At 45.3% G+C, this 27,988-nt stretch overlaps 5 protein-coding genes and 1 pseudogene across 5 annotated transcripts; 2 read left to right on the top strand and 4 right to left on the bottom strand.

Moving 5' to 3' along the window:
* Window positions 1-79: 79 nt before the first annotated feature.
* Window positions 80-3,373, bottom strand: LOC102716622 (patatin-like protein 2). Its single transcript, XM_006660646.3, has 7 exons — window positions 3,036-3,373; window positions 1,945-2,126; window positions 1,679-1,865; window positions 1,212-1,379; window positions 733-1,035; window positions 461-642; window positions 80-377 (listed from the first exon to the last, which is right to left on the bottom strand). The coding sequence occupies exons 1-7, from the start codon at window positions 3,309-3,311 to the stop codon at window positions 320-322; spliced, it is 1,356 nt and encodes a 451-aa protein (XP_006660709.2). The 5' UTR covers window positions 3,312-3,373; the 3' UTR covers window positions 80-319.
* Window positions 3,374-5,686: 2,313 nt separating this feature from the next.
* Window positions 5,687-6,792, bottom strand: LOC102710526 (2-hydroxyisoflavanone dehydratase-like). Its single transcript, XM_040527689.1, has one exon. It carries the CDS (start codon window positions 6,729-6,731, stop codon window positions 5,763-5,765), a length of 969 nt encoding a protein of 322 aa, XP_040383623.1. The 5' UTR covers window positions 6,732-6,792; the 3' UTR covers window positions 5,687-5,762.
* A 208-nt stretch (window positions 6,793-7,000) lies between these two features.
* Window positions 7,001-8,665, top strand: LOC102716344 (tuliposide A-converting enzyme 1, chloroplastic-like). The gene has a single exon (XM_006660645.3). The coding sequence runs from the start codon at window positions 7,056-7,058 to the stop codon at window positions 8,028-8,030; it is 975 nt and encodes a 324-aa protein (XP_006660708.1). The 5' UTR covers window positions 7,001-7,055; the 3' UTR covers window positions 8,031-8,665.
* A 4,348-nt stretch (window positions 8,666-13,013) lies between these two features.
* LOC102710238 (probable carboxylesterase 2) lies at window positions 13,014-14,615 on the bottom strand. The gene has a single exon (XM_006661257.3). It carries the CDS (start codon window positions 14,327-14,329, stop codon window positions 13,187-13,189), a length of 1,143 nt encoding a protein of 380 aa, XP_006661320.2. The 5' UTR covers window positions 14,330-14,615; the 3' UTR covers window positions 13,014-13,186.
* Window positions 14,616-16,896: 2,281 nt separating this feature from the next.
* Window positions 16,897-18,234, top strand: LOC102709957 (probable carboxylesterase 7). The gene has a single exon (XM_040527528.1). It carries the CDS (start codon window positions 16,924-16,926, stop codon window positions 18,022-18,024), a length of 1,101 nt encoding a protein of 366 aa, XP_040383462.1. The 5' UTR covers window positions 16,897-16,923; the 3' UTR covers window positions 18,025-18,234.
* A 64-nt stretch (window positions 18,235-18,298) lies between these two features.
* LOC102709677 lies at window positions 18,299-21,016 on the bottom strand (annotated as a pseudogene).
* Window positions 21,017-27,988: the final 6,972 nt, after the last annotated feature.

The raw sequence follows: 27,988 nt of genomic DNA, 5'->3' as shown, positions 1-27,988 counted from the left end.
GCCGACCTGCAATGCTTAAGCAATAGTTTGGCTGAAATAAAATGGCTGAAGTTGACAACACAAAACAAAAGGTAGGCTCAATTTTATTAAAAATGAATATTTGTATTCTTTTTACATATAAACAAAGCTAGCAAGGCGCCAAGGCCTGAAATTTTAAAGGTGTAGCCTCAGTATGCCACCTATACATTTATTTACTATATGTTACAGTGCAACTTCCAAGTCAATAAATGATGGAACTCATCCAGATTTTGCTCTATCAAATACGGAGGTCATCCAGAGAAGTTTCCTATTTGGCAGGAATATAAAGAGAACAATTTCTTCATGTCGGTGATCTTGCTTCACGAATTCGCTTTTCATCAGACAGCAACTTCGCAAATCTGCAAATATCAGGGGTGCTAAGTAGCTCATAGGTGGACTTATAAAACAATTATCGTAGGCTGATAAGTGGTTGCATTTTCACCTCTTGAGAGCTTCCCTGTTGGTCATTTCTGGGTCATCACAAGCGGGCACCATCTGGCCAGTCTCCAAATTTGCACGTGAGACAGGTTTGTTTAACAGAATTTCTCCAACATTAGCGAGTTTCTCCAGATTATCCCTGGTGGCGACATCAACTGATGCCACTGTCCCTTGGAGAGTATCATCCTGTTATTCCAAAGTGGCATTCTTTGATATTAGAAATCATTCTGTGTTATCTATTACTTACAAAACGAACTGTTCATATCTTTTTCTTACCTGAATCCGCAGATAGTTCTGCTCAGAATGTAGAACTTTGAACACAGCAGCGATGTGGATATCCACCATATCAGCACTTGCCTGTGTGAAAATATCTACCAAGGGAGTCGACCCACCAACAAGCAACCAATCCAGTACTCCCCATGATTTAGCTTTTTCTGCACTGTATTTCGCTTCAATCTTTGGGGACCCCGTGCCAAGTGAAATGACCAAAAAACGGCCGTAATCCATAGGTTTTATTGGGAAGAAATCTGGATTTTGCTTGAATATCTGCTTGCTTACTTCTCCAATGGCAACTAAAGCCTAAACAAGATACACATATTTAGGGCCATTTTCTAAAGAAACAAAACTTCCCTTCAATGTCTGAATATATGAATTGGGTAAATCTGCCAATAGGCCCAAGATGTTTTGCACATCACTAAGACCAAAGTGCAATTTTATAGTAATGACTGATTGAAAACTACAGATACTTATCGTACTGGATTATTGGCAGCCACTCCACCATCAATAAGATTGAATTCCTTGATGTTTCCATGACAATCTTCAGTCCTGAAGAGGTGTGCAGGCAGGTAAGTTGGAGCAGCGCTCGTACTGATGCAAATATCTGATAGCAGAGCATCCATTGTATTGTTCTTCTTCTTCTTGGCCTATGATATGAGAGTACATAAGGTTCATTGTTGTGTAGTCCCCATCATTGATGTATCGATGGAAGTTCACGTTACTTTCTCATAAATCATTCCCTTCCTATTATTTTTACCACAAAGTAGAGAAGCTGGTACTAGTGTATAATATATGTCCTTGTGTAATTAAAATTGAATTGATCGAATGATTCTTATAAATTGCAGAAAATTGTGCCCAGAAACAACATACAATTTCGTAGAGGTAGAGAACATTGTAGTACTACTGAGAGACTTGAAAGGGAGAAGGATGAAGGAGACATGGAGACCTCATAGGAAGAGAAAATGGTTGGCTGTAATCGCTTGATGTCGAAAGTTGGTATGACCACATTCGTTAAAGTCTGATGCAGCCTGGTGCTTCCTAATTTCTCTCTCACAACTTCATGAAGGTGCTTGCCATCATAGGAAGGTCCTGACATTGATCGAACTATCCTCATCATCCTACCAAACGGACCCCTAAAGAAAGAAAGAAGCAAAATGTCAACCAGTCATGTTACGAATCCAATCAGAAAAAAACTGCAATATATGTATTCACCTGAGTTGTGGGAAAATTTTTGGAGAATGGTTCATATAAAATTCTTTAATATCCTTGGCTGCAAAAAGTGGTCTTCTATTCTTGTTTGGCGTGGCCAACATCGCAGTTACTAGCCCTCCTGTGCTAGTCCCAGCCATGACATCGAAGTAGTCGGCTAATCGGGCTTCCTCTCCATCAAGTTTCTTAAGAAATTAAAGAGAGAAGATTTATGAGGAACCATCAAGCACATGAAATGGGTGTTCATAATGAAAGGACCATAATCTGGAAAGGTTGGTTTTGTATGCATACACAGTTATGATAGTATAGAGAGCAAAGCTGCCAAGGCAGCATGAAGATCAAACAGAAATTAAAATGAAAGGGCAAATTAATTTTATGAAAGTATAGACAGCAAGGTTGCCATGGCAGCATGCAGATCAAACAGAAATTAAAATGAAAGGGGAAATTAATTTAACGTGCCAAGTTTTTTTTTTATGGTACTGTAATATTCAATTGACCAGCTACATATGGGACATAACAATCAAAATTTTCTCAATTAGCAGAATTCTTAGGTAATAAATACCACAAAATTGAAATTGGCATATGTGATGAAGAAAGAAATGCTGAACATATGTAACTATTCGATATTCATCTTTAAAGAAATGGATTAAAAAACATAGAAATCATTCTGGCACTAATGCAAAAGGTTCTTGAGAATTAAGATATGCTTGGGCTGTGAAGGGATGTCATGATGTATAGCAACATATAGTTATTGAATTTTCAAACTCCAAATAGTTGAAACTTTAAACAAGTAAACTAAAAAATTGATTTTCCCTAACTCTAAAGCGCACCCATTTTTCCTCATGCTTGGAACTTACCTCTCGCCAAGTTTGAGATGACTTGACAATCTTAAAAGAAATGAAACTCATCAGGGGCGGACCTAGCCCAAAAATTGAGTGGGAACACCTTATTAGAATGGTTAGTATGCTTAATTTTTTTCTTAATTATACATTAGTAATACACTAAATATTACTTTTGAGTGGGGTCCTAGGACCCCACTCCTCACAACGTATGTCCGCCCCTGAAACTCATAATGTAACATAACTATAGTTTACCTGCAGCTCTGATTCTAGAAAGGTAAGAACAACAGCTGGAATTATTCCTCGAATCCCTCCACCATCAATAGATAAAACTGTTATGAGATTGCCATAAGTCGGTGGATGTCTACAAATGGTATGTTTTTTGCTCTCCATATTTCTAATCTCTTGAAGGATGGGAATAGTATTTCGCTGAGGGTGGTGATTGGAGAGCTCAATGGATATAAGAAGCACATAAATAGATGTTGGGACAAGAAATTTCATGGCACTGGTGGTAGGGAAGGTCAATAACATTCAGGATACATTATCATGCACAAACTAAACGTGCGATAATCTGATTGTATACAAGATGGAAACATGTCAAACTTTTATTCATGAAAGGAAATGTAGAAACAAGTTGCAAAAGTACACAGTTTATTTTTAACCAACCATCGTCAATAGTGGTGGCTAGCTAAGGTGTTTCCAAGAAACAAACTTGTGGCAACTGATCATCTAGTATATTTTTTCAATGATTGCTATTGCTTAATTGGATTATCTAACCAATTATGGTATGCATAATGGAATCTGAGTTGATGAAATTCATCTAACAATGCTTAGAAATGTCAAATGAGCTTATCAATGTGACTAAAAAAATTGTCAAAAGAATTTCTAAATATGGAAAGTGAAATATTCTTCACCATAATGGATGAGAGGCTTGCATCCGCAAGTTTGATTTGAAACGCGATGCCTATCCATTCATGCAAATAAACATCTCTTTCTCATTTGCCCTTCGACTAAGGGATGTTATAGTGCCCTGGGGCTGGGGGTGCTGCCAGAAAAAAAAATCCAAATGCTGATCATGTTAGAACGTTGACCTTCGCTTATATGCTGTGTTTCAAACTAGTCTCTCTTGCTTTTATGCACACAACAAAAAGAATAAGATGTCCAATTTGTGCACTAATTTGAGTTGTTTGACTTAAATTGGACAAGGAATAGTGAGATCATAGGCATGTACCACCCCTTACTAGGAAGCATCAGAAGGCAGAACATTGTAGTATTTGATTTTGGGAAGTATTACAGTAACAGGAAAGAAAACGATTACCAGCTGCATTACATGGGCGTGGTATGGCTACAATTGTAACATCAATTGTATGGCTACACAATATTCCCTATACCAAACTCAGTACAGAAAGATGCTATCCTTTCCTTGCACAGGTAAATGAGGGGAAAAGCAAACTTTCAGTGTTATACAGGATAAAAGTATAGTCATACACCAAGAAAAGGCCATATGAACCAAATAGTGCATATTCAAAAAATTTAAGGATTCAAGATCTTTGGGACAAAGAATGTATAGAAGAATAATCAGATGATTTATTAAAGGAAGGGTAAGAAGAACATATACTAACATGTAAAACACTTATCACAAATCCAAAGTATCTAATACTAGAACAGCTTTTAGTACTTATATGCGCATTAACTGTCAGAAATAATGATATGTGGCATACCAATATTGATCTTCATAATAAATTGCTGTGTTAGAAGTAAGTTGTTTGTTTAGATTAAATGCTTTACAGTGATCACTTACAACAAAATATAATAGAATAACCAAACATCTTATAATAAATTTAATAGAAGATTGCAAGTTGCAATGTATGATTCATTAACAACAAATTCAAATGTATTATTCATAAAAAAGAAATTTAAATCTGTTATTACCAGGTATGCTGGTGCTAGCTCTTTCAGTTCAGGACTGTCTTATAATCTGATTACCGGTACCATTGGAGACCTCTTCTCATCATCTCATGACTCCTGTCTCCTGCAGTTCTTAACACAGTAACCTTGCTTTCCTCGTGAGTTACCAATCTTCCATGTAAAAATTCCACATAAACCTTTCTGGAACGGCAACACAAAATTTAATTGATGAAATATTATCAACAATTTCTGCCAGCGTTCTTCACTTACTGCAATAACATTTATTGCACATAGCAGATAGATTATTCAACAGCATTGCCTCCAAGGTAAGAATGAAAGCTGCATTTGGTCAATGATTAGACAAATAAGTAAAGTCAGAACTGTGCATAACCATGCCTTGCAGGATAAATGAAGCAGCAAGCCTGGGACTGGAACTCAGTAGTCAATATGGTTACGGCCTCTCTAAAAACATTATCCAGGAGGTCCGAGTATGAAAAGTTCTTCAACGAGCCCCATAACTATGTTCTGTACATTTGCTGGCTCATCACAGTTGTCAAATAGCTTAGGTATTTAGGCCGTTCCTAAGCTCACATGTAGGTGATCATTCTCACATTTGCATGACATTGTTGCATGTTGGAGAGCATATTCTTCATAAGAGAATGTTAACAGTGTTTTTTTTCTGAAATCATGCCAGAAAAATAAATTCAGAAGATGTTTTGCTGTAAATCCAATTAAAGACTTCTGGTAGTAATTGTGCAGCACTCTCCAAGATAAACCTCCCACAGGTGAGCTAGTTTATGCTAAAACTGTTTAGTACTCCTTTCTATGATTACTTCAGAAGTTAAATTCATGTCTTAGCTTTATTAAACCTTTGTAACATAAATGTTCTAATGGATAAGAATAGCTCACTAATAAATCTGAATTTGAACACAATTGGCTAGGCACATACAACATGTCTACTGAAAAACAATCAAAACAAACATCTGTAAGCAGAACCCGAACTGCTCATGTACTTGATACCCAACTCTATTAGAGCAATCCCGATATCATGTGAAGTGGTGGAGCACCGAGATCTCATCCATGGCTCAGGAACTCGGCAATGGTCTGTACTTGTGCTTCTGCCTGAGTACATGTCGGCCACAGGAGATGAAAGCCATGGCCCTGCCCATCTGCCTCCCAGATCTCCACCTCCCCCTGCCACCCAGATTCCCTCAGCTTCTCACAATACAGCTTTCCTCTACCCCTCATCGCATCCTTCCCACCGATGCACACCAGCGCACGCCGGCACCCCAGGACGGACAGGCTTGGTGCGCCGTCCGCCATCGGGTTGATCCACGGGTCGTCGCACCCGCTCGTCCCTGGGCAGACCACCGGCCATAGCCGGATCAACTCGCGAAGCAACGCCATGCCCATCTCGTCTGACTCGGAGCTGTCGCCGCCCAGGAAGTAGGGATGAATCAGGACGAGCGAGTTCACCTTCACGCCGTGGCCCAGCTCCTCGGCGCCGGCCCGCATTGCAGCGTGATGCGCGATGTTGGCGCCGGCGCTCTCGCCCCCGACGTGGACCCGGCCGAAGTCCGCGTGCGCGGTCAGCCAGGGCTCCTCCCCCTGACCATCGGCGTGCGAGGCTACCCACTGGAGCGCAGCCCACGCGTCCCCGTAGAGCGCGGGGACCGGGCGCTCCGGCGCGAGGCGGTACTCCACCGACACGACGATGGCGCCGGCCCGCGCGGCGAGCCGGTTGGCGTGCCCGTGCGTCGCGGCGTCGAACGCCGAGCCGAGGCAGAAGCCACCCCCATGGAAGAACACGAGGACGGGGAGCCTCCCCACGTAGCCGCCGCAGGGGGTCGCAGGGAGGTAGAGGCGCCCCGACACGCCGTCTCCCGCGACGACGTCCTTCGAGGTGACCCCGGTGGCGGCGTCCGTGGAGGGCGGCGCGAAGTCGATCCGCAGGAACCGCTCGACGCGACCGCTCTTGTAGACGCGGATGAAGTTGGGCGCGTCGTGGATGACCTCGTCGCCTCCGTCCCCAGCGTCAGACATGGCGGGGGTAGATCGGGACAAACTCCACTTCAGAACTCGGAATCTGGAACCATCTATTTGACTGACCTACACGACCTCCCGCCGTTGACTAGTTGGCCGCCGGAGAAGCCGCCGCCGCCAGACCACCCCGGCGGCGCGCCTTTTCAATCGAGACCATCAAAAGTAAATTGGACGGCTCACGTGTTACTAATAAAAGTCTAAGACGCACACATGGCACAGCCACGTGGGCCACGTTGGTGGTTGGCCACTTCAATACTCCCAAACAAAAGAAAGCCACACACACCCACCGGTAGGCCACCGGCGACATTCCGGCTGGCCGACTCCATGGCTAGCTGTGGCGACATCGACGGCGAGGTCGTCTTCGAGCTCGCGCCCTTCATACGCATCTTCAAGGGCGGCCGCGTCGAGCGGGACTTCGGCTCCGACCCCGTCCCGGCCTCCACCGATGCCGCCACCGGCGTCGCCTCCAAAGACCGCGCCATCTCCCCCGACGTCGCCGTCCGCCTCTACCTCCCGCCCGTCGCCGGAGCGAGCGGAGAAGGTGGGGCGAGGAAGCTACCTCTCCTCGTTTACTTCCACGGTGGCGGCTTCTGCCTCCACACGGCCTTCAACGCCGTGTTCCATGCATATCTCACCTCCCTCGCCGCGCGCACGCGGGCGGTCGTCGTCTCCGTCGACTACCGCCTCGCGCCCGAGCACCCCATCCCCGCCGCCTACGAGGACTCGTGGCAGGCCGTCGTCTGGGCGGCCTCCCACGCCTCCGGCGCCGGCGAGGAGGCCTGGCTCACCGACCACGCGGACTTCTCCCGCATGTACCTCGCCGGCGAGAGCGCCGGGGCCAACATCGCGCACAACGTGGCCATGCGCGCAGGCGCCGAGGGGCTCCCCAACGGCGGCAAGATCAACGGCGTCGTCCTAGTCCACCCCTACTTCTTGGGCCGCGGCAAGATCCCCTCCGAGGATTTGGACCCAGTGATGGCCGAGAACGTCGTGAAGATGTGGAGCGTCGTGTGCCCCGGGACCACCGGCGTGGACGACCCGTGGATCAACCCGCTCGCCGGCGGCGCGCCGGCGCTGGACGGGCTGGCCTGCGGGCGCGTGCTCGTATGCCTCGCGGAGACGGATGTGATCCGCGACCGCGGCCGCGCGTACTGCGAGGGGCTCAAGGCGAGCGGGTGGCCAGGGGAACTAGAGGTTCTCGAGGTGGCCGGCCATGGCCATTGCTTCCACCTGGTCGACTTCAACGGCGAAGAGGCCGTAAAGCAGGACGACGCCATTGCCAAGTTCGTCCGTCGGTAGAGATCGTGCCGGGGAAACTGTTAGCAATATTTGCACATGCTGCTGGTCATTGCTCTTGCTGTATGATTCGTGATTTGATTCGTGCTGGTTTCGCCTGAAACGCCTAGTCTGAATCCATGTAATACACAGGTATCTGTTAGCACACTGCTGCTCAACTTAAAATATGTATCTTTCATTTTTTTGTTTTGTTTTTCAACTGAAGTAGATCAATGTGTCAAAGATAGGCTCAAGGGCGCTACCATCACTGTTGCTAATGGCGTATTTGTTGAACCAAACTTCATGCAAATGGGATCATCTGCAGTATCTAAACTCTTCCTCGATCACCAACACTCTGCTGCCTTGTGTCCTGATCACCAAACCAAGCACTGCATGCTATTGCCGGCAACCCTACCAAATCAACCAGGGCCTTGGATGAGAATAGCAGACCTCTTGGATGAGAGAACAGGAGCGATGCAGTTGCAGAAGTTGTTAGAGCCGCGCCTCAAATATGTCAAGTCTTGCACAAAATAAAATTGGATATGGCCAAGAAATTGACACGTCTTATCTTAACTTATCTCGCTCCTCAGCGCCAATCACTGCCTAGTTACAGCTAGTTAGTCAATAATGATCAGGACTCTAGGAGAACCGTGCATGATATCGACGTGGCAAAAAAAAAAGCTCCAAACTTTGTTCACTGGAGTTTAACAGCATTTAGCTTTTTTGATAGGCTTTCTTCGTTTCAAAGTTATAACCGCTTATAACCTAAAATTTAAATTTTAAAATTTAATTTTGGACTTGATTTTGTTTTTTTATCATAGTTTGTTTTATAAAATTTTGCTTTTGAGTCGCTATGGACACATATATAAAAGTTTTACCTATAAATTATTTTTTTTTGTAAAAACGTGTTTTCGTTTATTCCTCTAGAAAGCGAAACGATGGGGCCATAATCTCAGGTCCTAAGTAATCGAGATTTTCTCTTATATGCTGACAATTTGTATTCGTAAAATTCAAAAAATGAATTGAAAGCTAAAATCTAGAGAACCCAACTTTTTAAAATTCTTCGTAGCAAATTTCTCATCGGCTACTTTTTATAATCTCGAGCTCCATAAGCAGCAGCACCTAAGATAGTTTGAATTGCAACTCAAGCTAAGCATCTTCCCTTTGAAAGAACAGATTGGTGTTGCAACCTTGTGGGTCAACCTTTATCCGTCCTCTGCTTCCACGGAAGTAGGTCGAACGTCATCATCAATTCATCATCCCGTGGAAATACAGTTCCATATATCTTCATCAGTATTTCCCGTTCTGTGTTGGACAAAAGGGTCTTGCCGATAAGCTTCAGATGCAACGTGTGATAGGTTTGCCTCCTCACTAAAGTGAGGTGTACTAAAGGAGGCACCTTGCACAACCATTAACAAGTACAAATAGAGGAAATTACAATTACAATTGGACGAGCCACAACAAAAATTTAGTTGTGTGATTCAGCCAAGAAATCTTAAATTGTGGGAATCTAGTACACAATCTACGAGAAGGATTAGTTTGTAATTGGCAAATTTTGATATGGACCCCTTAGAGCAAGTTCAATAGTATAGCCAACTACTTAGCTCCAATTGATCTATAGTCAATTTAATAGCCAATTTATCCAATAGTTACCTACAAAAAATCAATACATAGTCACACATGTCATACACACATTTTGTCTTGAAACCCATATGCAGCTGACTACAAATTAGTAGCCCACTTCTCTTCTCTCTCCTCTCTTATCTCTTTAAAATATACTTATAGCCTGCTATTATACCTGCTCTTAGAGTTTTTTAATTTACTGAAGAACACCATAACCATTGTTTTATTATTTTTATCCATTGAAAAGAAACTACGTTGAAATGATAAAAAATTGTCTCATGCTAGCATAGGTTGCTCGGCTTGGTTTGGTGAAACCGGGCTATCTCTTCCCCCCAGTCCCCTCCAAAACTCTAGAGCAGTGGCCAAGAGTATATTTTGTACTATGTAGCTTTTCCATAGTTTTAAAATTTTCTAGAATTTTTAATTCTTTCTAAAATTTTGGATTACACATTATGTAAGCCTCAATCTACTATCACCTCAATTATATTTCTGCCATACGTGATACATCATACATCAAGTTCACTCTAGTGCCATGTTAAAAGCTTGTGGCATAAGAGGTGTTATTGTCTTTTTGGAGAATTTTTCATTTTAATTGGGCCATGATAATAAAATAAGAGTTTTGTTCTCTAGTACATTACCAGTATTTAAGGCCATCTTTGATTTAAAAGAAGTTTATAGGAACTTTAGAGGATTTTATTCCTATAGAAATTTTTCGTACAAAACCCTTTGAATCATAGGAATGAACCCTATGAAATTCTTATAAAATGTCTCTTCCCATACAAATTTTAAAGGAAATTTAACAAGAGATAGAACCTCATAGAAAAAATCCTTGAGTCTTTATCTCTCCTCAAATTCATGTGTTTTTCCTGTAGTCCAATCAAACGGTTATTACTATGTTTTTTCTGTGTTTTGCAATCATCTGTTTTACACTTATATTTCTGTCAGAATTTTATGTTTTTTCTATTCTTATGTTTTTCATTCCTGTGATTCAAATGACCCTAAAGGTATCCTCTGGTCATGACACCTTTTTCCTATCCCCACCAACAAATTTACACAAACTTTGAGGCCAGGCCTTTTCGCTTTGGATGGCTTTCAATGAAAATTTGGAGGAATTAAACCATTTTGTATGAAAATCTTGTCACCGAAGAGGATGCTAGCGTTCTATAGCAAAATTTGATTTTGTAATTTTGTGTGAAAGCGTTGTGGTGATGCAGTGCATTGCATTGTCTCCAGCTCTAGGCCACAAGCCATCCTGCCCTGCCCCTAGATTTTTTTTAAAACATTTTTAATAAATAATTTTATTACTAAAACTTCTAGATAAATATTTTTACCATCTAAATCTTTGGGTTACATCGCCTCGCACTGATGTGTGGCAAGGTAACGCTGTCACGCTACTTAGCGTGGTAGCGTTTCCTGCCACGCAAATGGTGGTGGTGTGTTAGCCTTGCCAAGTCAAGTTAATGTGACAACCTATTTTGCTACGCCAAACGAGATGACGTGGCCAAAAAGTTTTAGAAAAAAGAAATATTTACTTCGAAGATTTAATAATAAAATTATTTATTAAAATAATAAAAAAAATACATGTCTGGGTGGTCGCCATCCCAACCATCTCCATTCTACCCTGGTGCCCTTACAGCACTACTAGCTTGTACAACTACGTATCCTCGCGTTGGCTAATCATGTCTTCAGCACTAATCAAGTGCCTTTCATAGTCCTGAAGAAGTGCCTTCACCACTACTAGGACGGTAGGAATCGACGTTGACAGCAAAATATACCTACAGTTCGATCAGGTAGTTCTCCAGTTCTTCCTGGAATGCAAGATATATAAAGAGCACGTACAGTGCTCCTACGTGGCGAGGAGCTATGGAGCTCTAGCTCGCCACGTACGAGCTGGTCCGCCAGCTCGGCATGGACCGTGCCTCAACCGGGGCGAGCGTTCCTTCGCGAGGGAGCGATGGCTTCGTCAGAGAGGGCAGAGAAACCAGAGAAAAAGGAAGACTGAGAAGCCGATGTCACCCAGCCCCGTCGACGCCCACGCCCACGCCGCCCTGTCGATGCCGACGCCGGCCACCGCAACCGTTCGTGACCCGTCGCCGGCGTCCCCGACGCGCTGCCGCATAGATCCGGCGTCCCCGACACGCCGCCACGCGGATCCGGCATCCGCCGCCCGCCGACGCCCGGATCCGGCGTCCCCCACGCGCCGACGCTTAGATCCGGCCTCCCCGCTGAGCCACCGCGCGGATCTGGCGTCCGCCGCTCGTCGACGCCCGGATACGGTGTCCCCCACGTGCCGCCGCACGGATCCGGCGTCTGCCGTCTGTCGGCGCTCGGATCCGGCCTCCCCGCCGAGCCACCGCGCGGATCCGGCGTCCTCCGCCCGCCCAACGCCTGGATCCGTTGCCGTCGGCCGCAGAGGTCGCTGCCACGGCCGTCATCGTCGCCGCCCGGTCCGCGGCCGCCGCCGTAGCCCGCCGAGGTCGCCGCCGTGGTTGGATTCGCCGCCCGGCCCGTCGCCCGCCCTGGTTTGTGGCCGCCGCCGCCGTGCTCCATCGCCGTCCCGACGCGTCGCCATCGTTCGCCGTCGACCACGACCGCCGCCGAACTCCTCCGGCTGGAGGAGAGGGGAGAGAGCTCGGGATGGGGAGGGGAGAGAGGGATAGGGAAGAGAGTTGGCAGGGGAGAGAGAGTTGCCGAAAAAAAATTTGTGAGGGCCCCCTAGAGCACTTTGCATTGTAGGATGAGTACCCTCATCCTACGTGGCAGGCTAGGGCTCCTCACATGAGGAGCATGTATAGTGCATGCCCTAAGTATGAAATCCCCACTGTTTGCACACACTGAATGTCGGTTATACTCATAAAAAACAAAATGACTTATTTGCAAAAAAAAAGTAAAATTTTTATGTACATATATACACAGCAACTCATAAGAAAATACTCTAAAATAAAAATAAAATCTATAAAATTAACTTTTAAATTTAAATTTTGACTTATAAGCCATTGAACCCTACAGCTCAGTTGAGATTTCAGCAGCACAAAATTCTGAATCGACCGATTTCGATACTTTGACAACCGCTGCTTCAGGCATGTTTACGGCAAGACCAGCAGACATCTGAACAACCGGTACGAGGTTTCTGAAGAAAACAAATGCTCCAAACAGTAATATATTTGCAACAAGCTGCTCGTCATGCGTCACGCGTCAACACAAGATAACGAGATGGATCATATCATTGACTGATCCTTCTGACTGCACCCTGCAGAAACGTACCAGTACTGGCATACACTTGTTCAGTTCTTCTGCTCGCTGCAGACAAGGAAAGGACCCATCTTTCTCCCAGAAAATACCCAGACTCCTTTACCAAATTCACTGTACTCATCATGAAACCGACGAACGATGCGACCAATGGCGAAAAATTCCAGACGATGAAGACAAGAAGACATATACTAGACAACTGTACCAGTAATAGCTGGTAGTAGTAGTGAAGAGAGTAATGATCAATCAATCATGTACGGCAAGTCCGCGACCAATCTGACACCCACGCCGCTGTGCTGCTGCTGCTGCTACTCGCGGCTCAGGTAGCCGGCGACGAAGGTCAGCTCCTTGGCGGACTTGGGGCTCGAGGGCTTGTCCAGGAAGTAGACGTGGTTCTCGCCGGCGGTCTCGTACTGCTCCACCTCGCCGGGCCAGCCGCTGTCGCGGAGCGCCGCCGCGTACGCCGCCGCGCGCTCCTTGAAGATGTCGAGGTCCGACACCGTGACGGCCACGCGCGAGCACGCCAGCTTCCGCAGCTCCGGCGCCGGCATGGACAGCGGGTTCACCAGCGGGTCGTCGATGCTGTACTTGTTGTCGCAGATGAACGCCCACGTCGCCTCGTACTTGCGCCGCACCGCCGGGTCCGTCGTCTCCGCGCCGACGGGGTTCTTGCCCCAGAAGTAGGGGTCGAGGAGGAGGATGCCGGTGATGGCCACCCCGCCCTCCAGGCCCCCTTCCTTCCCGGCGCGCATCGCCATGTCGTGCGCGATGTTGCCGCCGGCGCTGTCGCCGGCGAGGAACAGGCGGGACATGTTCCCCCGGTCCCGCAGCCACGGCTCCGGCCCGGACTTGCCGTTCCTGGCCACCCAGTTCAGCGCCTGCCACGAGTCGTCGTACGCCGTCGGAACCGGGTGCTCCGGCGCGAGGCGGTAGTCCACGGACACCGCCACGACGCCCGCCTTGGCCGTGACCTTGTTGAGGTAGTCGTGGTACTTGGCCGTGAACGCCGACTCGATGACGAACGCGCCGCCGTGGAAGAACACGAGGACCGGGAGCGCGCCAAGATCCTTATTCTTGTCCCCGCCTTTCGCCGGCGGCGGCAGGTACATCCGGGCGCTGAGACCGGTGCCCCGGTCGATGACGACGTCCTTGGACTTCACCCCGGTGCCCTCGTCCACGCCGGCGGGGACCCGGTCCGTGCCGTCCATGCGGTGGACGCGGCCGCTCTTGTAAAGGATAAGGTACGGCGAGAAGTCGAACGCCACGATGTTGTCGGGGTCGGAGCCGTTTGCCGGAGGCGACCCCGGCGGCAGAGGCCTCCTATGGTGGCGCGGGAGCAAGAACACCAGCAGCAAGATAGCCGCGAGCAGCAGGAGCAGGGTAAGCAGCAGCAAACCAAGCTTGGCGAGGAGCGAGAGGCTGCCGATCTGCCGCTTGATCTTGGCAACCATGATCGAACGCACCTGCTGCTGCGATAACTAACCTGACAGCGATCAAATCGGGGGAAAGAAGGAAGCTGGAGAGGAAGAGACCAACCACAACTCCAGTTCCCCGAGTTTGGTAGCTGATTAGCTAGCTGAAACCTGAATAAATACCTGCCTCAGCAAGGCTGCGGCTGCTGCCAAGAAAAATGGGGAGGTCGAGCTTGAAGATGACGCTTTTGGGGTGGGGAGATGCGACCGGGAGGACCTAGGAATGTGAGCATGACGGAGACCTTTGCTCGCTTTGGTTTGGTGGTCCAATGGTGTTGTGATGGATCACGGCATCCCGACGGGGAGGGGAAGACACCACCTCGTGCTGGGTAACTGTTTTGTCGAGCGAATCTGAGTTGACAAATACTCCACTGCTACACTGGGCATGATCTGTGTAATCGCCTCATGCTCTCTCTTGCCAGCCTAGCTTGGAGATGAATTGATTTAGCGGCGTATCTCTTCGCTTCTACATATAATGTCAAAATTTAAGTTTTTAACTTTAAATTTAAAATTGTTTTAGATTTTTATGCTGAAGTTTATATTTTTAGTCTTTACTTTTAGGGCTAATAATACATATACTCCCTCCGTTCTTAAAAAAACCAATTCTTTGGTTTTTGTGCCCAGTGTTTGACCATCCGTCTTATTTGAAAAATTTTCAGGAAATTAGAAAAAAAGTAGTCACACGTAAAATATTATTCATGATTTATCATCTAATAAAAACAAAAATATCGATCGTAAAAATTTTTTAAATAAGATAAAGAGTCAAAGATTATAGGTAAAAAGTGAAAAATTTTGGTTTATTTTGGGATTACGTGACAACTTCGTTTGTTACTCACTCACTCCTGGTCGAGTTTGGATTTGAAGTACTCTCCGTTGTTGAAAAAAATATTATTTTTTTCTCTACCTTTTGGCTGAAATCTGAAAGCCGTGGCTGTGGCCTTCAGGTTTTAGAACAGGTCTCAATGTGAGACAAAAGAATTGGAACGTGCTAGATGGGGTAGCACAAAAGGTAGCCAAGGCCTAGAAGAACATGTAAAATCTTTTCTTGATTTAAATACAAGTGATGAACAGTTTTCGTGGTTGATTAAGAGTTTGTTTGATGATTTTTTATGAACGATGAACAGAAACCTGGTCGGACCAGATGTATACTGCCGGCCAGATCGAAAGAGGAGCTCCGATCAGACCAACTGGCCCGATGTTCATACACTCATACTGGGGTGTCCACACCAGTTTTAATTTTGAGTTGTTTTGTTTGTTAGATTATTAATGGATAAGACTACCAGGTGTTTTATATGCGTGGGATATAATGTTTATGTGCTAATGAGAGTTAAATTGTGGAAGAACTTATGATCGGATATGGTTTCATTGTTTGTTCATGTGTATGTGTGTTTTAAGACTTTGAGAGCATTGCCGATAATGGATTGAGACTATGCTTAAGAGAAATTAATATCTAGACAATAGAGAAGATCACGCGGGAAACTGAAGATAGAAAACAATGAATACGGAGGTGAAGATTTCATAACATACAAGTGGAGTTGTATGGGTATGAAAGGAGTTGGATTCTGGTAAAGTACAATATTGAAAAGTTTGAGTTAGAGATAAGTTGGATACTTTTACAAGAGGGTTTCCTAAGGGATTAAGAATGTTCTCTCTTTATTACGCATGACTTTTGTGCAGGCATATTGAGGGCGTAGGTAGAGAGATGGTGTAGGCCTCCAAGCAATAGTTAATTGGAGAAAAAAGATTAGGGTTTAGATTAGTGTACGAAGTTTAGTTGAAAGTTGATGGGTGCTTTGTATGTGTTTTATGACGCATCTTAATGAAATAAAATATTTTTTAGAGTCCCTTCAGGTTTATTAGACTTTCGTCCAGATTGTTTTTATTTATTCGCAAATGATCATACAGACGAGATCAAAACCGTCTGACCGAGCAGCGTTTATAGGTTCGACTGGCGGGAAGCTCACCGAAGCAAAGCAGCTGAATGTGATATCGATGCTGATTTTTTGAGAACCAAAAATTTCAAACAAGACAAACCGATTAAACTAGATCCAAAAGTCCGGACAAAAAAAATAGGAAAAGTACCGTGGAGATTAGGGGGTGTTTAGTTGGTGAAAAGAAAATTTTTGGATGTCACGTTAAACGTTTGACAGGATGTCAGAAGACGTTTCGGACGTGAATAAAAAAAAGAATTTCACGGCTACCCCGTAAACCGCGGGACGAATCATTTGAGCCTAATTAATCCATCACTAGTATAGGTAGGTTACTGTTGCACTTATGACTAATCATAGACTAATTAGGCTCAAAAGATTCATCTCACGATTTCTCGTATAACTGTGTAATTAATTTTTAATTTCATCTATGTTTAATACTATTATATGTCAAAAATTCAATGCAATGTTTTTGAAAAATAGAATATTTTTGGGTTCACCGGATCATAGACTGGCTGAATGGTAGGTACTAGGTACCGTACCGGTCGGCGTGTCTGCTCCAAATGCGTCGATTCGGGTTCAAGTCAACAGATATCCCGACCGGTCGTTTGCTCACCATCCATCGGGGGAAGAAACAGGGTAAAGATGGCAACGCCTGCTCCAGAATCGTCGCGCCGCTTGCTCTGTGCGGCTCTGCTCGCTGCTCCGTTTGCTGCTCTGCTATTCCACCTCCGGATCCCCAACCTCAATCCCCGCAGCGCGGACACCGGCGCCGCCACCATGGACGCGGGCGCCTCCGAGATCGAGTTCGATATGCCCGGTGTCGTGCGCGTGTACAAGGACGGCCGCGTCGAGCGCTTCGACGGCACGGAGTCCGTCCCGCCGTCCCCCTCCGGCGACCCCGCCAACGGCGTGGTCTCCAAGGACGTCGTCCTCGATGCGGCCGCCGGTATCTCCGCGCGGCTTTACCTCCCGCCTGGTGTGGAGCCCGGGAAGAAGCTCCCCGTCGTGCTCTTCTTCCACGGCGGCGCGTTCTTGGTCCACACCGCCGCGTCCCCGCTCTACCACAAGTACGCCGCCTCCCTCGCCGCTGCGGCCCCCGCCGTCGTCGTCTCCGCAGACTACCGCCTCGCGCCGGAGCACCCCGTCCCTGCCGCATACGACGACGCGTTCGCCGCCCTCAGGACGGTCGTCGCCGCGTGCCGCCCGGACGGCGCCGAGCCCTGGCTCGCCGCGCACGGGGACGCATCCCGCCTCGTCCTCGCGGGCGACAGCGCCGGCGCCAACATGGCGCACAACGCGGCGATCCGGCTGCGGAAGGAAGGGATCGAGGGCTACGGCGACAAGGTCAGCGGCGTCGTGCTCCTGCACCCCTACTTCTGGGGGGAAGATCCCGTGGGCGGCGAGTCCACCGACGCCGGCTACCGCGGCTCGTTCCACCGCACGTGGGAGTTCGTCAGCGCCGGCAAGCTCGGCCTCGACCACCCGTGCGTCAACCCGCTGGCGTCGCCGGAGGAGTGGAGGCAGCTCGGCGCCGGCCGCGTCCTGGTCACCACGGCAGAGCACTGCTGGTTCGTGGAGAGGGCGCGCGCGTACGCGGAGGGGATCAAGAAGTGCGGGTGGGACGGCGAGCTGCAGTTCTACGAGACCAAGGGCGAGGGTCATGTCTTCTTCTTGCCCAAGCCCGACTGCGACAATGCCGTCAAGGAGCTCGCCGTCGTGACCGATTTCGTCAGGCGCTGTTGAGGCCAGCCGCTTCGCCTTCTCCCTCCGGTCGCCGGCGAGCGGTTAGTAACTACTCTACAGTAGTAAGTATTACCCCGTAGTAATAAAGGGTGGAATACTGGAATGTACCGTTTATGATTTTTATTCTTATAGATGATTTGCAACATTGAAGGAAAAAAATGGAATTTTTAGTTGATTCGGAATTTCCTAAATGCATCATGGTTTAGCATAGCCATGAGATTATTCTATTTTCCTACTATTCGGATGTTCATGTCTAGTGGTTCATTGTCTGGTTAAAAAAACAAAAAAAAAACAAATTTATTGTCCATTACTCATACTCAGAAACAAATTTATTTACGATTTCACCCTAGTCCATTCCATCAATCACTCGCAAGGAAGGTGACTACCATGTCCATGAGTGCCACAGATTCATCGCAATCCGGCTTGTCGAGGAAGAACACATGCTCCTCCCCCTTGGACTCCAGCCACTCAACCATGCCGGGCCATCCGCTCGCCACCACTGCCTGATAGTACGCCGCCGCCCTCGCCAGCGAAATGTCTTTCTCGGCCGAGCTGACGAGCAGCTTCCGGCATCCCAGCTTCTGCAAGCTTGGTGCTCCTTCTGCCATGGGGTTCAGCCTCGGATCGTCAAGCCCAGCCTCTGTGCCTGGACATACCAGGAACCAGAGCTTCTCTATCAGCTCCCTCGTCTCCGCGTACTCACCGTCGATCGGTGTCTTACCACAAAACATGCGAGCTTGGATTCTAGACTCTTTAGGGATTTTCTTTTATCGGCTTATCATTTATGTATTAATCATAAAAAATATAAAAAAATTTATAAAAATAAATTAATATGTAATATATCACTACATTACACAAACATGCAAGTCATTTCATTAAAAAATAACATCACGTATTAATCTATAGGAAAGTGCTGTGCGCACGAACGAAGACGTATGATTTCGTCCTCCGTTGTACGATTTTCAGCCCCGTCTTCCACGTTTCGCTGCTTCAGACGATTTACCGTCCCCACGCCGCTAAGCAAGCACGTTGTCACCGTGATTTTTGCCGTGATCGTACGTACGAAGTTCGTACGCATAGCAACACTCCTAATCTATATTCATAATTTCCTTTTATATTTTTTTATAACTATTTGGATGATATGTAATAGACGAGGGGATACCTTAGTAGCTTAGAATAGTTTCCGGGATGCAGTATGATTGCGCCTTCTACTGTTGCTCCTAGGTAGGGATGAAAACAGGACGGGAAAATCCCGTCCTGTTTTGACAGGAAAACAGGAAACCGGGAAAAAACAGGAAAAGCCGACGAAAACGGTAGCGAAAATGGTTGAGGTGTTTTCCCGATCGTTTTCATGGTTCCCGTATTTTCCCGGGATAATTCCCGTGGCATGATCTTATATTTTTATGAGTATGTGTTGATCAACTAATTTATATGATGTTGTATGTTCTTATCAATTGTTTTATGTATTATGCTAGTATTATATCCGCACTAATTTTGTTGCGTCGAATATTTGAAGTGGTTATATGGTTTATTATTCCCGTTTTGAAATATCGATTCCCGATCGTTATCGTCATGTTTCCGATCGAAATGAATCGTTTTCGAAATACCGTGTAACCGATTTCGTTTTCCTGGCCGAGGGTCCCGCTCCTGCTCCCGTTTCCGAGACAAAAATGCAGGAACGAATATGATTAGATAGTTTTCTCGACCGTTCACGACCGTTTAAATCCCTACTCCTGGGGGTAAGCTAGACTGGCCGGCGCCGGCCATGATTTCTACGTTGTGAACGACGTTGGTGCCGCCGCTGTCGCTGGCCAAGAAGTGCGGCCGATGTCGCCGTGCTCCGACAACCATGGGTCAGCAGCTGAGGCGGTCCAAATAGGAATAAGTTCACTTATAGTCACTTAAGTTACTGTCTAATCTGTTTTTCGTCCTTCGACCATAAAACCGGATACAACCGGTCTCTGAACTATCAAAACCAAACCAGTGTAAAAAGGTCCCTCGGCAGTTTTGGCTAACTTGGCGCCTACGTGGCTAGTTTGACTAGGTCTCCATTCCACGTGACATCGACATACACTTCATGACAATTATATATTAGAAAAATAGTGAGTCCACCAGTCGGCTGCACACAAAAATAATTTAAAAATGACAGGCCCACGTGGGCCCATAGTCAGCTACCTAGAAGAAATAAATTATTTTTAAATTATTTTTTGTGTGCAGCTGACAGGTGGGCCCACTATCAGCTACCCACGTGGACCTACCTTTCTTAAATCATTTTTGTATGTAGTTGATAGGCGGACCCACTTTTTTCTGATATATAATTGCCACGTAAGCGTCGTGTCAACGCCAACTATCCATGTAAGCGCCAAGTCAGCTAAATCCATCTTCAAAACCGTCGAGTGGCCTCTTTTCGCCGGTTTTGATAGTTTAAGGATCGGTTGTATCCGGTTTTACGGTCCAAGGACAGAAAAACAAACTATATATGATAAGTGATAAGTTGAGTAACCTCAAGTGGACTTATTCCGTCCAAATAAAGGCGGCCCAGGAGTCGTCGAACGCTACGGGAAGCAGGTGCTCCGGACCCAGCCGGTAGTTGACCGACACCGCCAGTGCACCGGCCTTGGAGACGACGGAGTTGAGGTACCTGTGGTACGCCAGAGAGGCGGCTGACTCGACGAGGCCACCGCCGTGGAAGTAGACGACGATAGGCAGCTTCTTGCGCTGACCGTCGACATCGGAGGCGGGGAGGTCGGGGATGTAGATGCGGGCAGAGACGCCGATGGCGCCGTCGATGACGACGTCCTTGGAGGTGACTCCAGTGGCGGCCGGCGTCGAAGCCCGCCGGAGTTGGTGTCCGTGCCGAAGAGGTGCTCCACACGGCCGTCGTTGTGGATGCGGAGGAGTGGCGAGTCAAATCGCAGCTCCGTGGTGGCTGGATCCATCGTTGCCTCTGCTGCCTTGCTGGTGCAGGTGAAACTACGGTAGGGATTGCAAGATAAAACTTTATTCCGTTGAGCTTTCAGGATTCCCAGTTATCATGTTCCCTAACCATATGATTGGTATAACAGAGTAACGATGTTTTTCCCTTTGGAGCAAGGTCAATCGAAGACCTAGCTGTTAACTCTAAATCTTTCTAGGTGACTAATAATTTCTAGGTGACTAATAACTAACGTAGAGTTAACTTATATAATATTTATAAATATATATTATATCGTATGATCCAACTCTCATACATATTATCTTGGAGTTTATTCTTTTCTCTCTCCTTCATATAAGCATAAATATGACGTGATATTTTTTAAAGCTCACTTAAAACACTTAGGGGGTGTTTGTTTCAAGGGGCTAAACTTTAGCCCCTAGTCACATCGGATGTTTGGACACTTATTATAAATAATAAACGTTATCTATGAATAGAACACAACCATAATCTTGGACTAATTCACGAGACGAATCTAATGAGTCTAATTAATCCATGATTATCCTATGTCATGCTACAATAAATATTTGCTAATTATGGATTAATTATGCTCAAAAAATTCGTCTCACGGATTAGCTCTCATTTATAAAATTAGTTTTTAATTAGTCTATGTTTAATACTTTAAATTAGTATCCAAACATCCGATGTGACATGGAGCTAAAAAATTTAGCCCTATCTAACCAACCTTAGACTCTTTGGATACTATAGGATTTTTTGTCCCTATCACATCGAATGTATAGACACTAATTAAAAGTATTAAATATTAATAAAACCCACCTCATACTCTGGACTATTTCGCGAGACGAATCTATTGAGCCTAATTAGTCCATGATTAGCGAATGTGATGCTACAGTAAACATTTGCTAATCATGGCTTAATTAGGCTTTAAAAATTTGTCTAATGAAATAGTCTTTATTTATGCAATTAGTTTTATTATTAATTTATATTTAATACTCTTAATTAACGTCCAAACCTTTAAAGTGACAAGTGACTTTAAAAAAAGTTCCCGGATCCAAACACTACTGCTCTTAAACCCAACTACCAACCGCTATAGTATTTTCGCTTAGGCTTAACTTTTAAGCTTAAATGACAGTCTTGTTTTTTCTTTCTTATGTTTATATTTATGAGCTAAAGTCTAATTTTTTACCTTAATTTTAGAGTTAATTTTGAGAGTTTTCAATGTAGTTTAACTTTCAGCATAACTACGACTTGGAACAAGGGACAATAACAGAAAAGAAAAAAAAAGCGGCAACACATGCTTCTCGATCTCCTTCCAGATCTCTTTAGATTGCATAATTAATTATAGGTTGACTAACATTTCAACAACAAGTTTTTAAGTTTGAATGATAATTTCTGAACTTGCAAGGCCAAGTTTATACAATAATTTTAAAATTATTGCAATAATAAATTGATACCATAATTTCAGAATAACTACAAGATCAAATTCACACATTGTAAGAATATTTATGTTTCTTATATTATCACAAAATTTAAACTCTACAAAGTTAATTGTTATAAAAACTATTTTATACAAACATGATTTCCGTCTGCTTATGATAAATGAAAATATGTTGATGTCAAGTTCTCATACCCGTTTGATCCCTATAGACAATAAGAGGAATTAAAGGGAAAAAAAGAAAAAAAAGAAGAAGAGTGGGGAGGCTTAGTGAGGGCAGGTTTAGTTCGTGAAAGAAAAAAAATGGATGTCACATCTTTTGAGCCTATTTAATCCGTCATTAGCATATGTTGGTTACTGTAGTACTTGTGGTTAATTATTCACTAATTAGGTTTAAAAGATTTGTCTCATAATTTTTTCTTAATTGTATAAATAATTTTTTTATCTATATTTAATGATACACTTAGATATTGAAAGATTTGACACGATGTTTTTTTAAAAAAACTTTTTGTTAACTAGCCCTGAGAAAGAAGGCCATCAGCCCTCATCCTTCGCTGGGCTAGATCCGCCCCTGCGTTCAGCCGTCCAGGCCGGTTATGTACACGGTACAATGTATGCAGTAATCACATGGGGGCGTAGAAACTCGAGAGCAGGAAGCACGGACAAATCGAGCAAGCAACAGAGCACGGAAATGCAATGATATCTAGCCCATTTCAGCTTAGGGGAACCGAGGGTTCAAACTAAAACTAAACAGGCCGAACAAATACTCGTCCGTCGTGTGGAACAGAAAAAATTCTAGCCCATGATGGAACAGAAGTCGCGGACTAGCTACCAGCAGGCCGCACCCACGCACCCGAAATCCATCCCAATATACATGTCCCAGGCCCTAGCGTGCAACGTGCAATGCCCAGCAGGTTGACACCTCGAAATACACGTGCAGTAGTAATATTTTACCACTCCTGCATGGCAGAGGCAACATATTTTTTTTTTATGTTTGGTTGGCGTATCTAATTTGTATAAGTTTGCCACAATATTTTAGTTAAATTGGCTAAAGTTTGGCTAACAAAAATAAAGCCACACTTTAGCTAACATGTGATAAGTTTGTCACACTTTATTATGTTATTGACACGTGAGCCCTATATATTGAAAAATGAATCTTGTCATAAGTGTGGCACAAATCAAACATACACCTAACATGATTAAATTTAGCTAATTTGAGGTGTGGCAAGCTTAGGCAAATCCCCTTGATATTCACCTCCCGCCAACGTTGGGATTTGGATTAACGTTAAGAGCAGGTACAATAGCAGGCTATAAGCCAACTATAAGCATATTTTAAAGAGATAATAGGAGAGAGAAGAGAGGTGAGTTAATAATTTGTAGCCAGCTACACACGGACTTCAAGACACAATGTGTGTATGACATGTGGGGCCATGTACTAATGTTTTATAGATAACTATTATATGAATTAGTTATTAGATTAACTACAGATAAATTGAAGCTAACAGTTAGCTTGAACTTGCTATAATGATCAAGAGTGACAAAAGATTAAAAGTCTCCTACAGCAAGAATATCCGTTACACTCCTCTCACAAGTGTTGTACCGTACAGTGCCGCCACGTATACGGATTCCAGTCCATTCAGGACACTGTAGGACGGCCACCGGTAGATTGCGTCCGAAACACGCATAATTGGCGATATGCCTTCAGAATAAAATACTCCTGTCGCATTCGCACAGAGAAACAGTTTTTAACATACAGATGTATATACATCCATATGCTTACATGTTTTATAAATAGTTATTAAAAATATAAAAAAATTTAACAAGATAGATTAATATGAGTTATATCACTTCACAAACATACAAGCTTAAATTCAACTTCTACAAGTTATAGCAAAAAAAACTGAAACTAACTATACACATATTTATAATTATTTTTGTTATTTTTGCTACAACTTTAGAAGTTAAATTTAAACTTGTATGTTGGTGGAGTGATATAACTCATATCAAACTATCTTGTCAAGGTTTTTCATATTTTTTATGACTATTTAGATAACACAACGGGTATATATACACCCGTGTGCTTAAAAAAACTTCTTTGCGACATGACGAACTGTTTTTTAATGCACCAGGCCTGCACCAAACGGGAGCACCAACCAACCTAAACCGATCGAAGGACACACACGCACGCGCCACAGTAGTACCCACACCATGTGCGGCGTTCAATGCGGTCCGGAAGGCAGAGGCGGAAGGCCGAGACGCCAGCGGCGGAGGGAGCGGCCGTCGTCGGCTTGTTCGCAGGTTTTACCTTTCGTGTTGGCTGCCTGAACCGTGGCCCGGTGGTACGGTGATTATAGCCCGATAATCACGAAGAAACGACATAAATTTGAATTAAAAAATTAAATTGTCTTGTCGCGGTTTGGATGATTAAACTGTACGATATTACAGTGGTTTTCATAAAATCGATAATTATAAGGTTTTGGCTGAATCACACGATATGTCGTTATTATCATGAACTTTTTTGTATTTTTTTCATTTTGTAAAGAAATTGAATTCTCACTGTATATCTCGAACGGAACCGTGGCAAACCTTTATCACACCGTAACAGTTTGACCGATAATAACGATAAGTAAAAGTAAAACCTGGCTCGTACGTACGTGGCTGCACCTGCGTATACGTGGGCCGCGCGCGCGCACGAGTCCCCAGCGCGTGATTGTTGGCGGCCTCGATCGCTCGCTCCCGGTCCCCGGCCGGCCGCGCGAAGCGCACAAACACACGAGGCCAGGTAACTATCGATGCCGCAAAACACGGTGGAATCACGCGGTAATCATCGCGCGGACCGTGGCCGTGACTGTGATGCGAGTCTCCCCATGACCACACACCCCCAACTCCAAGGGGCCCGCAATGATAAACGTAACGCTCATCACCACCACTCCGCGAGTTTAACGCTAAAAGAATTCACGCGAGCAGACAACGGATCAGGCGCGCGCGCGCCGGCGCCGCCCGCGCGACTCGCCGTGCTTTTCCCCGTCCAACCCGGGGAGCCACGAGAAGGCGGCCGGCCGTGCCCAGCATCAGGGACCAAAACGCCGAGCAATGCTCGAGAGATCGATCAAGCTCCTTTACGGCAAATGATTAGATCGTTTTTCTTTTTTCCTTTTCGTTTCCAGCATGGTTGTGGCATGAATTTTTTGAATTTTAAATTTTATTTATTATTTATTAAATAATTTACAATTTAATTCTATGAGGACAGCAAGGGCCTATATACAAAATTTATCGTGTCGCCGTTTCCGGTCGTTTGTCGCGACCGAGTGGTCGTTTGCCATGTCACATTTTCACCCTCCTAGAGGATGGTAGAAGGTTAGTTTTGTGATTTTTTTGAAATATAAAATTAATTTTGTAAATTATTTAATAAATAAAATTCAAAAAATTCGTTGTTGCATCTTGCATGGCCTAGAGCCTTGTACAGGGCGCCAGCTCATGGCGTGCATGGTGACAAGGTGATGGGCCAGTGCCAGTCGGCACGTTAAGGCTCGTATGGCACCACCACGGTAGTCAGCGGGCAAGCCCATTTATTTGCTCCTCGGCATCAGAAGCTTCGTAACTTTGAGGCGTTTCTATGGGAGTTACGTACGCCGCCGTCTCCGAAAGGTGTGGGCACAGTCAGGCGTCGCTGCAGCGGGTACTGACAGCTGACGAGTCACTCCTGTGCTGTGCCGTGGTACAGTACTCAACAAAATGGCTTTGCTCACAGGTCAGTATGAGTAAGCACTTCGAGAAAAGAGGTTTGTGAGAACATGTTAGCTGGAAAGGAGTCAGGACTAATTACTAAACTTTCAGGAGGCGCAAACAGACTGGAAACCAATTCTCACACACCATCAACATTCTGTGAGGCCAATATCAGTGTGTGTTTTATGGGTAATAAATAGGGTGTCATGTAGTTATTTTTGATGATGTGGCAAAATATCACTTTTTAGATAACATATCACTTTAGATAATCGTGTCCATAAATTTATTGAGGATGGTCTAAAGATTAAAGAACAGTGCGATGAGGCAACCTAATCTCGCTTACTGTATCCACCGCTTTTTTGTGAATGTCATGCCTTAAGCTCGCTACCGAAGCAAAGTTGCCACCATGTGACATGCCAAGTGCACTTTGAGCCTGTCCTCATGCCTGGTCAAAAAAAAAAAAGAGCCTGTCCTCATGCGTGCACGGAAGTTCAGTACAGCTTCGCAACAGGCTGATGATGCTCTGACAGGCGAATTGGATGCAGGATATGGCAGTGACTAGGCAGGCAGCACCGCTGTGTGGCACTCCATGCACAGCAGTACTACAGTTTGTTACTGCCGACGATGGAGGAAGTACCCAGCTACAGTAGCTATTCATCCCCACTGCATGAGAAACGAACAGTTCTGTTCAGGATGCCATACCCTGAGACCTGAGTCATGTGCAGCTCTGCATGGTTGATATGATCAATTACTAGCTGACGTTTTCTCCGGCTCGTTGGCATCGCCTTTGGGCCACGACTGGTACAGTTTCACTGACGAGCCTGACCGTGATTCTGTGCAAACTCGGCGTACGGGAGGAATGGACATGGCATGTACTCGTACAACGGCACGGTGCTGCAGAAGCAGCGCGAAGCAGGCAGCCCCCTCATTGCTCAGGATTCGCCAGGCAAGCCATGAAGAATTGAAGACTCTGAGGCTTGCAACAGACTGATCGACTTGCAAGGTTGCAACAGCGTGCGCCGCTCTTCTCAACATCATTCATGGCGCCGCTCTGTTCAACAACATTCATGGCGCATTCCTTCTGGCCTCCTAGAACAAGCACACATGCATGTGTGTATGCATGCATGCAGTGATCCGGGGACCAGGAGTAAAGTTTAGAGGTCAGATTCAGCTGTTATGGACTGCAAAATAGTTTCAGCTTTTCAGGCAAAGAAAAGTTTAGAGGTCAGATTCATGGCGATAGAACCCGTGCAGGGTCGATCAGAGACATCAGTTCCGCCAAACCCTGGAGTACAGCAGGATATGAGAGTGAGGTTGAGGCACATTCAGATCTATTACAAGACCACAACATTCAGATGAGAGGAAAATTTTTCTTCGGAAATCCTAGCACAGAACGGTTTTTTCGGCTGGTCATTTCAGAAGCTCCAAATCCTCAGAATGATGACTCGAAATCGCTGTCAAAGATCACTATCATCTATTTAAGAACGGGCACTGCTTGGCAGCTTAGAATTTAGTACAGGATGGACTGTTAGGTGGTGTTTAGTTGCCAAAATTTTTTGACAAAAATATCACATCGAATATTTGACCGGATATCGGAAGGGGTTTTCGGACACGAATGAAAAAACAAATTTCACGGCTAGCCTAAACAGCGAGACGAAACTTTTAAGCCTAATTAATCCGTCATTAGCACATGTTGGTTACTGTAGCACTTATGGCTAATCATGGACTAATTAGGCTCAAAAGATTTTTCTCAAAATTTCTTCCGTAACTGTGCAATTAGTTTTTTGATTTATCTATGTTTAATGCTTTATTTAGGTGCAAAAAAAACTTTGGACACTAAACAAGGCCTAACGCGTAGTGTGATCTTG

Source organism: Oryza brachyantha, chromosome 9, assembly GCF_000231095.2.
Source record: "Oryza brachyantha chromosome 9, ObraRS2, whole genome shotgun sequence".
NCBI lineage: Eukaryota > Viridiplantae > Streptophyta > Magnoliopsida > Poales > Poaceae > Oryza > Oryza brachyantha.
This window is presented reverse-complemented; position numbering and strand designations above follow the sequence as displayed.

Excerpts from the sequence above, each read along its gene's own strand:
- LOC102716622 (XM_006660646.3), bottom strand. The coding sequence starts at position 3,311 with ATGTTATTGACCTTCCCTACCACCAGTGCCATGAAATTTCTTGTCCCA. Across the intron at positions 1,036-1,211 it reads GAGTGGCTGCCAATAATCCA|GCTTTAGTTGCCATTGGAGA; the intron begins GTACGATAAGTA and ends TATCTTGTTTAG. Across the intron at positions 378-460 it reads AACAGGGAAGCTCTCAAGAG|ATTTGCGAAGTTGCTGTCTG; the intron begins GTGAAAATGCAA and ends TGATATTTGCAG.
- LOC102710526 (XM_040527689.1), bottom strand. The coding sequence starts at position 6,731 with ATGTCTGACGCTGGGGACGGAGGCGACGAGGTCATCCACGACGCGCCC.
- LOC102716344 (XM_006660645.3), top strand. The coding sequence starts at position 7,056 with ATGGCTAGCTGTGGCGACATCGACGGCGAGGTCGTCTTCGAGCTCGCG.
- LOC102710238 (XM_006661257.3), bottom strand. The coding sequence starts at position 14,329 with ATGGTTGCCAAGATCAAGCGGCAGATCGGCAGCCTCTCGCTCCTCGCC.
- LOC102709957 (XM_040527528.1), top strand. The coding sequence starts at position 16,924 with ATGGCAACGCCTGCTCCAGAATCGTCGCGCCGCTTGCTCTGTGCGGCT.